This window comes from Pomacea canaliculata, linkage group LG5 (genome assembly GCF_003073045.1).
Source record: "Pomacea canaliculata isolate SZHN2017 linkage group LG5, ASM307304v1, whole genome shotgun sequence".
Classification (NCBI taxonomy): domain Eukaryota; kingdom Metazoa; phylum Mollusca; class Gastropoda; order Architaenioglossa; family Ampullariidae; genus Pomacea; species Pomacea canaliculata.
Genome location: NC_037594.1, coordinates 15340628 through 15356387, shown reverse-complemented (window position 1 = coordinate 15356387; position 15760 = coordinate 15340628). Strand labels below are relative to the sequence as shown.

Below are 15760 nucleotides of genomic sequence, written 5' to 3'. Positions count from 1 at the left end.
TGTGATCGCTTTTGTAACATACAATGTATATAAAATATATTCGCAGTTATCGCGTAACCTGCAAAAGAGGTGTGACAAACTCAGAGTCACTCGTCATCAAGAAGACACTGACACGTCACACGTGATATCTGCTCTACGGTCCGTGGTTGAGATACAGAAAAGACTGACCCGAAAGTGTCATGGTCGAGAGCATGTACACCCAAAGTAGGAGGTACCCTTTTCTCGGATCGAGGATGGGAAACCAACACGACTGTTAGAGTCTCCAAACGGTTGTGCTGATTGTAAGTCTTTACATTTTTTTATATGTATATATTTCAATAGTTCTTTCATATTTCAGGATCAGAGTGTTGCAAAGGATAAGCAAGTATAGTAGTGCTATAAAGTATTATTTTTAGTGGGTCTGAGTAGTGCTGTAAATAATTCTATGCATGTGAAGGTGCGCGCGCGCACACACACAATAACCAGAGAAGCAATTTGAAAATTATGTTTTTTATTTTTTCAAATGAAAAACAAATATCTTGAAGTTGAAACCAAGTTTACAGTCTTTGATTAGCTAGCGTGCGCTTGCTTATAACAGTCATAGAAGAGTTTCAAGAGCTCCAGGTAGTGTTCGCTGGGCGAGGCGTACTTTATAGAGTGGTGGTTGGTGACATAACCGATTCCCAGTTTATTTACTGGGTCCGCCCAAGCCTGCTGACCTCCAAACCCAGAGTGTCCAAACACGTCGACATCCTGTGGGGGTAACAACACCAAACATTTTATTTTAAGACTGTAACCGGCAATGTCCTAGCAAGCAAAAGTAGTTATACAATCCTAATAGTCAGATTTTTTAGATAATCTCAGCCATCAGACGTCACTAGTCGTCAAATGTATTATGGTCCCAATCCTGATGTCATTAGACTGATTAGAGAATCCCAATGACTACCTAACCGTCCGATGTCAACATTCATGTTGTTCCCCACTGACGTGTTCCACTGTCACCCGGTACACTAAGCTGCATCTCTTATACAAACGTACAAAGGACAGGCTGATTAGCTTTCTGCGTGCGTTGCGTGTGTGTGTGTTTGAAACAAATTTCTACAGCTCTGGAAGGGAGTCAGGGATGAGAACACGGTGCTCTATAGTCAGAAAGGCATCCTTTTCTTACAGCCACATTCTTTGTTGTCATCAGGCCCACTGTGAACTTTAGTCTCGAGGGCAGTGAATCTGTCCGCGACTTCATCAGTTCTTTGACGATGTCAGCGGGCAGGAGGATTCGGTTCCCCACGCTGCCCCCGCTGGCAATGTAGTCGTAAAGCTGGGCGAGCGCACGTGCCGTGCCGAAGCCAATAGCGGAGCCCAAACCCACTTGAGCGTTGTGCGGGTCATTTAGAACCTCGAACTGCAGACAAAAAGTAAAAGAACAAACTTGCACATACCTATAAGAAAAATATTAAAAGAAGTCTAGACGATCAGCATAAGAGGTTTTTTCCTGTTGTGGCTATTTACAGCAAAGTTGGGTTGGGAGATTGTTGTTTTAGGCCGAGCCAGCAACTAAGGCTATATTGCAGCAAGGGAGCCAGCCCTGTAAACAGACGATACAAGCAGAGAAAGAACAGCGCGCCCGAGACGACAGCTGAACCCAGGACAGCCAGTCTTCACTGTGTTGGTGACAGGCGCCAGCCGTTGCAGCCTGTGCTTACTAACTGTTCGAACCAGATCCATAAAACTGAACGGGCACGTGACGATTTCATGAGGCTGGAGGGGTAATAAGACGTGGGAGGCAGGTGATGGCCATGAAACGGAAACATCATCACGCTTTGATACATGGAAAAGTTTGGATTTGCGCGAAGAGGGTGAAATACGGAGAAATAAATGGATGTCATCAAGCCTTTAATCTATGTCACGCAAAAAAACAAATAACAGATTACGGTATTTAAAAGATGCGGAAAAATGCTTAATGGTCTCAAAGAATTGAGAATGTCATCTCAAAATGTCCAACGGTAGCGCGGTTGTCGGGCTATCTGTCCGCAGCATCAGGTGCGGGAGGAATTGGGGTATTTGTACCACAACGAAGATGGCAAAATAAGACATGTGTGATAGTACCCATTGCAGATGACCATTATCAATGCTACTTTTCTCAGTGAGCATACACGTCTCAACAGACTGAAAAAATGAGACGGACAAGAAAGTACGTTGTATAAGCAAAACACACAGTTTGTCCTCCATACCTTTCCCATGATATCGACAGAATGTGCAGATCGATATTCCACAGAGTCTTTGTTTAGCAACGCAAATAGCAATGGGCGATGGACAGTGTCGAAGAGCCACGTGATCAATTTCCACTGTGGAGGAAACTTCTGACGCGCCGCCCGGTGGAAGTAGGGTTGTGGCAGTCCAATGAAGATGTCGATACCTGAGAAGACGTCAGTGAACGTCAGCAGACTGTATGGGCCATGAGTTTAGGAGGTGAGTGAAGTTGAGAGTTGTAATGTGGCCTGTATTCTTAGCAACATTTCTTTAGTCAAAGATTCCTTGTCTGCCTTTGTCTTTGACTGTTTGCCTGTTTCTTTGACATGTATGCCTGGCTGTGGGGTTGAATATTTCAGCATAACGCATATTCACTTATTGTAAGACCCAACAAACAGCTAGACAGCTAGAGATAAAGAACGTTACCGTAGGGTAGGGCGATTTCCTCGTGAAAAAACTGAGAGAGGTTTCTGTGCTGAGGGTCGACCCGACGAATGAGAGCGTCGATGTACATGCTGAAGGTGAAGGACTGGTAGCACAGGCGGGTACCTTCCGTGGAAAGGGAGGTGTTGTACAAACAGTATGGTTTACCAGTAACCTCATAAGACAACTAACGCACACACGCGTGCACACACACAAACAAAAGATAGCACGCACACAAACATACACAAACATAAATACACGGCGAGGGAGAGAACTCCAATTAGTTACCCACCTGGACTGAAGTCGGGCGGGGCTGTAGCCATTATATTCTCCACTTTGGTCCAGTTATTCATGTAGTCATGCAGAGAAATGGTCTGGTTCCCCAAGCTGTTCATCCCACTCTGGAAACAGTCAAGTCAGAAGAGACGGTCTCACTGTTTTAAACTACTATGAAAGTTTAGAGGGAATCTTGTTCAAGTGCGTTACTTCACTACTATGACCACCAACGACATCACCGCCACCACAACCACCAACACTCATCCTCCCACCGTCCATCCTCATTGTTCACCTGGTGACTGAGCAGCATCTCCACAGTGATGCTGGACTTGCCGTTCTGTGCAAACTCCGGCCAATACTTATAAACCTCCTTCTTGTAGTCTAACAGACCTCTGAGGAAAAGGCAGAGAGAAAACACCTAAATGCCTCATATAATGTTAGTATGTACAGTAGATACCTGTGAGAAAAGTGAAAACGTGAAAACAAATTTTAATATTTATTATTATTTCAGAGATGTTTAACAGTTTTTGTCTGCATGGTGCTTTCACAAAGCACGGTGACAGCCAGTCGTGCACGTGCGGTCCGACTGCACTGTCCTTACTTGTCCACGAGTTTGGCGACTGCTAGCGCCGTGGCCCCCTTGGTGGACGACCATATCATCGTCAGTGTGTCCTCCCTCCAGGGCCGATGACTTTCGGCGTCAGCGTAGCCACCCCACAGGTCTATCAGAGGCGTGCCATGCTGGTAGACAGAGAAGGAACCACCCAGTTCCACACCATCTTCTACGAACTTCCTGCAATGAAATTCATATGACTGCTAAAAGAAGTCAATGGTACATAATACATTTCTGAACTTGGGTAGCTTGGAAAAAAAAGGTAGATTAGTCCAACCCACAGTTTAATTTCTTCTCACTTTATTTCAGTTGTAGCAGAAAATGTTTATGATTACACTGATTCTCTAATCATCCATTCATAAGGCTACAAAAGTGTGGTCACTGAATACCTCTATACGGCTGTTTCAAATGACTGCTGTGTAAAATGTGCACACTGTGAAATCTGAGGCAGTTTCAAAATGTACCCAACATGTCTACGTCAGGCAAGAAAAGTTATTGCTTATCGGGTTCCCTTTAGTCTCATTCCTTTGTCACTATGTACATCGTTTCTGTCGCTAGCCTTCAGTAGGCACAAAAGCAGCGTACGGTGCAGTATGTCAGGGTTTAAATAAAAAGAACGGCTGTCAATGGAAAGAGATCAGAATTTAATGAACATGAACCCCTTTTGTGTATAGGTCAACATTTTACAATGATCTAGCCTGTGAATTTGGGTCAAGTATGACAGAAGCCCCTATTCAAGCTGTCTCAAAGCTAAATGCTTTAAAGCTCGGATACTTCAAGTCTCATTACTATATTTTCGAGATTTGATTGCATGTCTGTTTTCCCATATTTAACATATAGTACGTGGTTCTGGTTAGTTGTCCGAGTAGATTAAAAATCAGTATGTTTTGACAGATTTGTGTGTGAGTCGTAGATATATATTTAATTACAACATGGTATATATCTGATGGCAATTCAGGTCAGTGCATGTACCGAATGTTATGTAGATCGTGTACTTGGACATATTCGTACCGCTCCCCATTCAACCCGCCGCACTCCCCTTGCTATGGCTCACCTGAACAGCTCCGCCACCGGTCGGTATGCAGGGTGAAAATAACCTTCCGTCACGGGTGGTAAATGGTTGACCCGCATCATCACCCAGCGCCATGCGAAAATACAAACGATCACTGCCAACACCACCATCGACCGCGACACAGCAGCCATGACCGGCACCGGCTTCGCGAGAAGAATGCTAGCGGCGAGAACGAGGCTGTGTACACACCGCTCACAAACACTGCAGTCGCACGGCGCAGTAGCGGGACGAGTGGGTATAGCTCGCTGCAGCCTTATAATCTGCGTGCTTTCCTCAAGGATTCCCATGAATCCTTCGAGGCTAATGGTACGTGTCAAGCAATTAACGAATGCCTATCAGATATCGTGACTCGTACGGTTGCACCATGGCAGCCATCTTAGCGCTAGCGCGTCACGCGGCTATTAATAATATTTATTAACATAATTTATGACTTAGCGCTCTAGGGATTCGACTGCTTAAGAGATACTCAAGGCTTGTGATAAGGCTCTGGCGACGGTCAAACGTTTCAAAAATATATTTAGTTACAATTACAGACCACGAGAGCAGCACAGGAGAATATAAATGATTCGTTTCTCACTTGATTACCACTTATTAGCACTATTTCGGTTGCCGATGTTTATAAAAATTGAAAAAAATCCAGTGAAATCGACCATTGTGTCCTTCCGCCGAGTAACCACGATAGCTTCCCGAGATGATCAAGCAGAGGAGTCTTCTTGTGATGTCAGAGTCTTATTGTGACGTCAGTCTCTGACAGTAAGTGTCTGTATCTGTATCATTGCGAAGATTTGACGTCATCTGTTTATTCGTATGACGCACTTTGTGTGTAAGGCTTGTAAGGCTCTGTCTGTCGGAAACTGATGAAAAGAAAATTTTGAATCTTTTTCCATCTTTTCGTGGCAGTCGGGTGCAAGCACATTCTCGAAAAAAAAGAGTCCCGTGTAATTTCTCTTATTAAACACAACATTCTACTAAAAACCTTCAACGCTTTCCACGTGAATTTTTCAAAATTTTAATTGTTTGGAAGGATGGATGATGGGTTTACGAAAGAGAGAGAGAGAGAAGTGTTGTGCTAATCATGTCAGTCAGTATTCTGATACAACTGACAAGGAGGAAGTTGTAAGGGTTTCATCTGTCTCCATCCAAACACAGATGCCGAGTTCTATATCGGACTTCCTCTTCACTTCCTGATCGACTTCTCCATCCGCCTGGCGACTGCATGGCGACGTGGATTTTCGACTCTACCACCGGCTGGTGGTTTTTGAACTCATCGACCCTAACTCGATATTTAATAAAATAAGTGTGGTCGCAACGTTAGAAACAGAACAATTTGCTGTTCTGTATCGAATTCGCGACCCCCTGTGTTCCTTTCTTCACTTTTAAATTCAGCACACACACACACAGGTCGTATAAAAAAATGCTACTTCTAAATGCTAACTTTAAAGGCTCGAAATTCACACATGGGTGCATTAAGTTTAGGACCCTAAGAAGAGAAAGATTTTCAGCCTTGAGACAAATGATTAATCTCTCGAAAAATTAGAGTGCAAAAGGATGTAGTACCTCTGAACGGTCACTGCAGTTAAATACAAGTATGTGTTAAGAAAGGTGTGTTGAGCAACTAGCATGACTTCACCGTGGGACTACACAATGCACAACAATCGGGTCAGCTGTTATACCTCCTTCTCCTTAAAAAACATATCTTTAGCTGGCATTTATGGTCTCTAGCTCTCCTTAATGGGCGTGAGACTACACTGACTAAAGAAGTTTGAAGTCGCGCTCTCTCTCTCTTAAGCTCGCACGCAGTCCCTACCCCTCCCAACACACACTCCTTCTCTTTGCACACCGTGTGTACATTCGAGTGGGTGAGGGAGTGGATCGGGGTACACGAGGGAATCAGAGTGAATGCGTAAGAGTGTCTCGCTGTGTATCATTAAGTACAAGCATGCCTCTTCATGTGTGTATGCTTCTCAGTGATGTGTGCTATAATAGCTATTATACTGAGATGTGAGGATGACAAACATACAATTTAAGTAACAGATCTAACTATTAATGCATGACTACAAACTGAATTCATGTTACTGCATAAGCTGCTCGTGTGGTGTCCTGTCATATTCCTGAAGCAAAGAAGATATTAATTAATCATGATGAGGGCTTAATCCGTGACCATAGACAACCTTTGTGTTCAAAAAGAGAAAAAAGCAGAGAGACATACAAAAGTCAGAGGTATATCATTGATTTTTTTTTAAACTTAGGTATATTGGAAAAAAAATAGGTAGAGTAGATTAAAATGTGACAACAGCAAAGTCGAGCATACGCGGCTGTCACGAGCTAGACTTTGGTGAGCTGAGTGAATAGTTTAGCTACAGGTCTGCCGGTCAGAAGAACTGGAGCACCTGACGACCGGTACCACCCCAGAGACAGGGGACTGACGAGTACCGGTCACGTGTTAATAAGTTTCCCGCCATGTCTTGCGATTCCCACGGACAGTGAGTGGAATGTCCGAGCTTAGCGAGATTTTACAGGTGCAGCCGTACTCACGACGTGCAAGTGTCGGTACACGTGTGCCTGTGACCGGAAAAGCAGGTTATATCAGTTCACGAAGGTCACAAAATAAACATTACACAAGAACCCAGCTTTCCCACCCCACCCCCACACACTTCCAACACACAGTCAACTCCATGGGGCAACGTCGCTTTCGATTGCTGAACTATTCAAACAATAGTTTTGATGTTAATCACCATGATCACACAGTCTGGAAAACTCGACATTTGCTTAACGAGGAAACGCTAATGTACTTTCCGATTCTCAACTTACTTTGACCTCACTCTTGCATTGAATCACACTCGACGAACTGACTTTCTCTGTATGTATCTGTGTAACTGACTCGGGTACTTTGAGTACTTGTAGGTAAGTTCAGAATATGTGAGCCACACATGTACCCCACTGTGCACCCGCTGTTATCAAAGCCTCCAGTGAAAGCGACGGGTGTTGAGAGAGCATTCGATCATTCTCCAGTGAAGTAAAGGGAGTGAAAGTCAGGCTGCAAACGATTTTGGTGATGGCGCGACTAACGGCTACAGTGTTGCAGGCTGCAGTTGCAGCCGTTGTTGGTGTCGTCGCTTGGCAGTGGTACCAGTCATCTGCTCGCCTGCCTCCGGTGTCGGGAGGCTTCGTGCATCCTGCCTACCAGCCTGTGGCGGATCTCTTCCGGTGAGTGAGTGAGTCCTGTGGGTGTCTTATCACACCATTGACCACCCACCCTTACACAATAGACTTCACACAACGCAGCGACACACGTGCACACGTTATCAGTTCTCTTCTCGCATTCAGGTGTTTGTGCATGTGGAGACACACCGCGTGTTTACTATTCAGCTGAATACAACCAACTTCGTCCTCAACCCTGTCCCCATTCTGGGGGAGTAAGTGGAGTCTTGTCTCTGGGAGTCGGCACAATCTTTGAAGTTAGGGGCTCTTCTTACCTCGACAGATTGACCTTTCCACAATAGACGTAACACCACACCACACCGCCACATGCTCACACGTGCACGTTTTCAGTTCTCTTGTCGCATTCAGGTGTTTGTGCATGTGGAGACACACCGCCTGATTACCATTCAGCTGAATACAACCAACTTCGTCCTCAACCTGTCCCCAGAGTAAGTTCTCTGGGAGTTCTTTGAAGTTATTACCTCGACAGATTGACTTTCCAATAGACGTCACACACGGCAACGCATTCAGGTGTTTGTGCATGTGGAGACACACCGCGTGATTACCATTCAGCTGAATACAACCCACTGTCGTCCTGAACCCTGTCCCCATTCTGGGGAGTAAGTGAAGTCTCGCCTCAGTGAGTCCGCACAATCCTTGAAGCTAGGGACTTTTCTTACCTCGACAGATATGACGAACATTTTACAAATTCTTCTCAGTGTTTACATACCGGTTATGTAACAGTTTAGTCCAAATATGTCAAATTGTGTGATCATAGTTTTCTTTTAATTCCCAAATGATGACAGGTGGTACACACCATGGACGTGTACAGGTGGATTGCTGTCTGCCAAGACCAACGCTTAGCCTCTTGCGAAGTGATACTCTGTCAGTCCTAGACAGCCGTAACAAAGAATGTAACTAAACCAAAGCTTTGTCGTCTCATGCCTCGTTTTAGCAGTAAAGTGGAAAAAATCGTCTGCCAGCAGTCCTGGGATATTAGTTTGTGGTGAACAATACCTCGGGCTCTAGGCATTCTCTGTCGGTTCAGAATTGCGGATAAAGGACTTTGAAGTGAACTTTCTCACTCCTCCTGTACATCCGCGCTGCGATAAGCATGAAGCGTCCAATGTTTGACATTTGACTTTGACTTGTACCTTTATTTATTATTTTTTACTTCCAAACATACAGCACATTACAAAAAATAAGAATTATAATGGGTACTTATAACGACCAAGATAGATGACACTAAACTAATTGTGAAAGTCTGTAACTCATTAGCATATTTCTATGGTACATTGATTTATATGTATGACAGCTGAAGTTAAAATTCGTGTCTAATTTTCAGGAAACTCGTGGAAGATGGCACCGAACGCGGAGGGAGTTTCGCCGTTTACCACAAAGGGGAGAAACTCGTGGACTTGTGGGGAGGTTACGCCAATCCTTACACTAGACTCCCGTGGCAAGAGTCCACTCTAACCGCTGTGTTTTCTTCCACCAAAGGCATGGCAGCACTGAGCGTCGCCAAACTCGTAGAAAAGTGAGTGAGATTTGGAAAAAAATAATGCTTTTGCATGATTGTTATTTGTGGAGATATTATCGTCAAAAAATAAAATGCGATGTTAGGATTGTACTGCACTTGACCAGTAGTGATTGTAATTTAAGATGTGTAATAATTAAAAATACCGATAATAATGTTATATTTATGTGATTTGCATCAGTTTCTATTTAGATGTGTAAAGGAAATATTTGTAGTGGGTAAAGTGATTGTCAGTTTACAACTTTATTTATTCCAGAGGGCAGTTGAAAAAAGACTGTCCTTTCGAAAAAAAAAATACGTATATGAGAAATCCTACCTTGTAATTAATATGGAAATCATTTGTTAACATCTATAACTAACAATATGAATGGGGTGCTGGTTACCTAACAATGCAACTTTCGATCCCTACTTTCTAGAGGCCTGCTGGACTACAAGCAGAAATACAGAAATACTGGCCAGAGTTCGCCCAGAACGGAAAGTCCAACATCACCTTAGAGATGCTAATGAGCCACCAGGTAAGTGAGATGAAAGCAGGAGTTTAATTTAGGGCTTCGTACCCTTCCTTGCCCACTTTCCTCTCACACGTCTCTCTTCTGTCTAACATTCCTATTTGTTTCTACATTTCTGTTGTTCAATTACTGTCTCACATTGTTATTAGTGTTTACAATTTGTATTGGTCATCTTTCTGCTGCATTTGTCTTCTTTAAGATAATATTTCCTGTTGTTTAAGTATTTTCTAGAGCAGAAAAGCAGTTCCAATTCGTGACGTCACGAGTACGCCTAATTGTCTGCCCTTGGCTAACCTTTAATCTCTACGTAATTTCTAAAATGGTTTTCGAATATTTTTATTTTGCTAGAATTGTTTGTACAACGAAAAGGTCTGGGGTGAGGTCTATTCACACAGATTTCATGAAATACTGTACTGATATCGATGGTCATCAAACCAAAAATTACTCTGGACGTCCTCAAACGACAATCCGACATTACTATGGAAACTTAATCGCTCATCATTCGTGTCTGTCCTTGTTGTGTTGATGGCGCATACTGAGGAAATGTTGTCTCGCAGGCAGGTTTAGTAACCTTGGGAGGAGCTAACACATCTCTAGTTGAATATCAGAACGACTGGGGCAAGGTGGAAAAATTGATGGCTCAAGCCACGACTGACTTCCCGCCAGGTCCGGTTCCACCTTCATCTTTTAAAGTGTTCGGAAAGCTGATTATTCGCCTACCTACTCGCTAAGTTTCTTTTTATTAATCTCAACAATTGCTCAATTTACTATACAGCTCGATCTAATATGGATCCAGGTCTAGTTACATTTACAGCCGTAATTCATTACATTAATTTACACATAGATCCGGCTGAATGTGTTTTTTTCTTCGAGTCCATGATAATTGAATGAAACAGTTTTAATAATCACACTTTTAGCGTCTAATCTTTTCTTTTTTTCATGTCCACTTTACTCACCACTCGTGTTTTGTCTAAACTTTGCCCTTGTTTCCTAGGTTCGGCAGTAGCGTACCACTCTTTGACCTTTGCCATGTACATCGACGCCCTTATCCGCAGAGTTGACCCGCAGCACAGAAGCCTGTCGCAGTTCTTTGATGAGGAGATCAGCAAACCGCTGGGTGCGCACTCACACAGTTTTTAACAGATTGAGACGATAGGGTTTTCTTTGTCCTAACCAGTAGCCAACTGTTGTTGAGAACAATGAGAAACGTGTGTGTGTCCATGAGAAAGTTGGTGAAAGAAGGAAGGAAGGAAAGGTGGAGAAATAGCCAGAGGTGCGAGAGACAGAGAGTGTGAGGGAGAGCTGCTGTGCTAATAATGTCAGTCAGTATGCCGATACAGCTGTATGTAGAAAGTTGTTAGGGTTTCATGTGTTTCCCTCCACACACAGATGCCGAGTTCTATATCGGACTTCCTCTTCGCGAGTTTTACCGGGCCACCTTGCTGATTTCTCCGCCCGCCTGGCGAATGGTGACGTGGATATTCGACTATACGTACTGGCCGATGCTTTTTGAACTCTTCAACCCTAAGGCAACACTTAATCAACTGAGTGTCGTCGCAGAATTCGCAGATCTTAACCAGGTATATTGATGTTAATAAAAAATTATTAGAAAATTATTCTTTTTAGAATTCGCTCCCCTTTTTTCTTTCTCTAGTTTTAAGTCACACACACACATGCACCCATTGTAGAAGCAAGCAGATCACGGACATGTTTAGGTGGATTGCTGAATGTCTGCCAAGACCAACGCTTAGCCTCTTGCGAAGTGATCCGCTGTTAGTCTCGGTGAGCCGTAACAAAGAATGTGAATAAACCGGAAGCCATGTCGTCTAACGCCTCGTTTTAGCAGCTTAAAACTGCTGACTAAATTTCAATGAGGACCAATTATAATACTACGCCCAAATACTGATGAATGAAATAACGGCTGAATGTCACGAATGGGTGCATCGAGGGTAGGACCTCCAAAAGAGAAAGAGTTCACGCTCTGCGACGGAAGTGGCTCGAATAATGAATCTCAGAAAATTTGAGTGCAGAAAGACATAGTAACTCTGAACAACAAATAGTCACTGTAGCTTGATGACAAATAAGTATGTGCTAAGAAGGGAGTGTTGACCCACGGACTTAATAAATACACTGTGCAGTAGCTTGTTTGTGACGTCATTTCCGCACTCACACGTGCTCCTCAGGTCTTGAATAACCCATACTTCGCCGCGGTTGGCCTTGGATCAGCCAATGGATTCGGACCGGCCAGATCTCTGGCGAAAATTTACGACTTCTTGGCAAATGGAGGGAGCATTGCAGGCAAGACCCTGTTTTCCAAGCCAATTGTCGAGAGGCTGATGACCCCGCTCACCCTAACTTTACCTTCTCTAGGCACTTTCAGATTGGACTTCTCTGTGGGACTACACGTTTTGAACAACAGTCGGGTAAGGTGAAATGATTTCTTTAATGAGTGTGAGACTTCAAAGAATAAAGAAGTCTGAAGTCTCCATCCCTTTCTCTCTGTGTGTGTCTCTCTCTCTCCCACACAGTTACATGCCCCTTCATGCGTGTGTGTGTGTGTGTGCTATAATGACTATCATATCTACTATCATATTTACTTTGAATCAGAGGGCAAAGATGTGGGTGAAAGATATGTTTTAAATGCAGACCCCTTAACGTGCCCTATAAAATACCACCACCACCACCACTAATTGATGCAACTTACCTTGTAGTGGTAACGAAACCTGGGAACAAAAGCTAGTCTCAACAGACTGGAAATTAGGCCATCTGGTCAAGCTACCAAAGAAAGACGACCTTTTCCAGTGCAACAATCGCCAGAGGATCATGTTGCTGTCCATTCTCATTTAAGTCCTGACAAAAGAGACTGAAGGAGGCACTGGACAAGAAGCTGAGACGAGAACAAGAAGGTTTTAAGCCGGATGTCCAGTACTGATTACATTGCAACCCTTCCTATCATCATTGAGCAGTCTTTCGAATGGTAATCCTTCCTTTGTGGATTTTGAGATGGCTTTCGACAGAGTAGACAGGGACTTCATTTGGAGGCCTATGATTTACTATGGTATCCAGCCTAAACTCATAAATATTATCCAGGGGTTACATAAAGACTCGTCCTACATAGTTATCCACAATGGAAATCTCACCAGACTTTTCGTAGTGTAGACTGGCGTTTATTTGCATATTATCGCCGCCGATCTTCTGGATGATCATAGACTGGATTATGCGTAAGACGACACAAGACAACACCAGCATCCTTCTCCGAACAGCTGGGAGGACCTGGGCTTTACACATGACATTAGTTTCCTATCTCATTGGCAACAGCATGCACAAACGAAACTGAGTAGGCTATCGGAGGAGCTATCGGAGAGGACTGGCCTAAACGTCAACGAAGAGAAGACTGAAGTAATAAGAATTAACATCAAGCAGAAACTTCCAATTCAAGAAAAGAATGTCCTGGAAACAGACTGCTTCACATATCTGGGGAGCATTGTCAACAAGAACTATGGAGCGGACGACGACACCAAAAAAACCGCATCAACAAGGCCAGGCATGCTTTTTAGCAACCTATACCCATCTGGAACTCCTGAGCACTATTCCTCCCCAGCAAGACCCGTATCTTTAACACCAATGTAGAATCAGTCCATCTGTATGGTTCTGAAACCTGGAGAGAGACAAACAGCATCATCAAGCTCCAGACCTTTGCTAATCTTAGCCTCCGCTATCCCAGTATTAGATGGCTTGATAAGGTCTCCAATATCATCAAAAAAAAAGAACAAAATTCCCACTAGCCAAGACATCAAGAGGGAGCGGATAGAACATACCATGCGCAAACCTGCTTACACTACTGCCAAGCGAATACTTGATGGAACCCTGAGGACAGGAGGAGAGTTGCGAGGCCAAATCAGACTTGAAGAAGATTAGTAGAGAGCAAGGCAAAGGATACCGGAACCACATGGTCCCAACTGAAGGGGACTACCCCTAGCCGTGTCCGCTGGAAAGGTTTTGTTGAGGCCCTATGCTATACTATTTACTGTGCTAAACTAAAATATAACTATAAAATTCCGAAGTATACACTATGAACACATTACCTAAATCCAGGCAGGTAAAGAATTTAGAAAATAATATATCTCAAATACACTTTTAGATGCCCCCAGTCGTGTCTGTTATAATCTCATCGACAAATGTGTCTACCTTGCAGGGCGATAGGATGTTCGGACACCCTGGGTACGGAGGCCAAATGGCCGGAGCAGTTCCCAAGTACGGAGTGGGCATTGCCTACGTGACCAACTTCCTGTCTGGAAAACTTTCGCTTGCGTCTGACCACTACTGGGAGCTGGAAAAGGTTTTCTACGAATGTTTCGAGAAACACCAGGCAGACCCACAGACAACAAAGACAACGAAGACGAAAAAGAAGAGGAGTAAAAATGACTAAGCAGCTAAAGTGTTTGGTCGTGTGTATATCTATATCATAGCAGTTTTGCTTGGACCGATCTATTGTGTCCACATGTAGTCTGAACGGTACTCACTGAAGTGCCAGGTTTCAGTAGTATATTATTATTTTCTACTTATCAAAGTTTATAATTTTGTTTTTGTTCTTGGGAAAATTTTGTTTTCAATAACTGTCTATTGTTTTAGAGGAAAAGAGACTACATTGAAAAGAAGAATAAAATCTCTATAGCGTTAACTCATGTTAAGTTTCATCAAACCACCGTAAATAAATGCCATTTGTAAATTAAAAAAATGAAGAAATTATTATACGTGTTTAATGAATTTTTATTGTAAAGGAAATAAAATTCAAATAAGTGACGGCAAAAATGTCAATATAGGTTTACATAATAGATTTAAAAAAACCAACTTAGATATACTGGGAAAAAAATAGATTGATTAGCCTTACATACATTGCATCTTTGATCAGATAAATTTCTTTCTTTCATTCATAATTTTTTTTTATCGGTTCTTTCGTTCGGTTCTAGCAAAACGATTCCTCTGATTCTCTGATCATCTATTCATAGGGCTTCAGGTGGGGGTCACTGAATATCTATACATGGCTGTTTCAAGTGACTGCTGTGTAAAATGTGCTCACTGAGTGTGAAATCTCAGGAGTATTTAAAATGTACTCAAGAAGTCTACATAAGGCAGGAAACGTTATTTCTTATCGGATTCCATTTAGTCTCATTTATTTGTCACTATGTAGCGAACCTTCTCCTAGCTTATAAGTACGAACAGTGCATTTTAGTGTCTGGTCAGCAGGATTGAAAAAAGTCTTTGTTAACAAAATTTCACTACTTCTCTCAAAATGCAAGTAACAATGTGACCTAAGAGTATACAGATGGACTGCCTTCTGTCTGTTAAGACCAAAACTTAGCCTCTTGCGAAGTTCTCTACTGTTAGTCTCGGCGAGTCTAAACAATGAATGTGACTAAACAGGAAGCGTTGTATACATCAGCCTCGTTTTAGTAGTTACCTTTAAAAAATCATCTGTAAGCAGTTCAGTAACACAAGCTCGTGGATGTAAAACTAACAAAATGTGATTTTCTGTCAGTGTGAAAACTAAAGACGTGACAATAACGAAGTCTAGCATACGTGACTGTCACGAGCTCGCTTTGGTGAGCTGCGTGAATAGTTTAGCTACAGGTCTGCCGGTCAGAAAGACTGATACTGGCGGTACTAGACAGGGCCGCCGAGAGCCAGCCCGGGCCCCGGGGCAGACCTCTCCGGGCCCCTTGTACTTGTAATCGTAAATTATTTTCCCAGTATATAATGTATGTTTACTATTCGAATCTCAATATCTACACTCAAACTCAACTTCTGATGTGTAATGCTTGGGTGTTCTGTCCTTAGACCTTTCTTTAAAAGAAAAAGAAAAGGAGAAGAAGAAAAAAAAAATCCACTGACCAAGGCCG

The 15760-nt window shown here is 43.0% G+C and overlaps 2 protein-coding genes across 2 annotated transcripts; one reads left to right on the top strand and one right to left on the bottom strand.

Annotated features, from left to right (window-relative positions):
* Positions 1–473: 473 nt before the first annotated feature.
* Positions 474–4999, bottom strand: LOC112565021 (beta-lactamase domain-containing protein 2-like). The gene is made up of 8 exons (XM_025240238.1): positions 4596–4999; positions 3530–3721; positions 3221–3320; positions 2945–3053; positions 2656–2778; positions 2211–2395; positions 1148–1381; positions 474–732 (listed from the first exon to the last, which is right to left on the bottom strand). The coding sequence occupies exons 1-8, from the start codon at positions 4898–4900 to the stop codon at positions 550–552; spliced, it is 1431 nt and encodes a 476-aa protein (XP_025096023.1). The 5' UTR covers positions 4901–4999; the 3' UTR covers positions 474–549.
* A 1807-nt stretch (positions 5000–6806) lies between these two features.
* Positions 6807–14665, top strand: LOC112564013 (beta-lactamase domain-containing protein 2-like). The gene is given in 9 exon segments (XM_025238530.1): positions 6807–7820; positions 9160–9351; positions 9768–9787; positions 9790–9866; positions 10418–10526; positions 10855–10977; positions 11250–11440; positions 12044–12283; positions 14056–14665. Coding segments are annotated over 9 exon segments (1338 nt in total). The 5' UTR covers positions 6807–7668; the 3' UTR covers positions 14290–14665.
* The last annotated feature ends 1095 nt before the right edge of the window (positions 14666–15760 follow it).

What these genes read in the sequence shown, in the direction of transcription:
- LOC112565021 (XM_025240238.1), bottom strand. Translation starts at nt 4,900, where the DNA reads ATGGGAATCCTTGAGGAAAGCACGCAGATTATAAGGCTGCAGCGAGCT. An exon ending in CCGGTGGCGGAGCTGTTCAG is followed by an intron (nt 3,722 to 4,595) that starts GTGAGCCATAGC and finishes ATTTCATTGCAG; the next exon opens with GAAGTTCGTAGAAGATGGTG. An exon ending in CTGTCGATATCATGGGAAAG is followed by an intron (nt 1,382 to 2,210) that starts GTATGGAGGACA and finishes TTTTGTCTGCAG; the next exon opens with TTCGAGGTTCTAAATGACCC.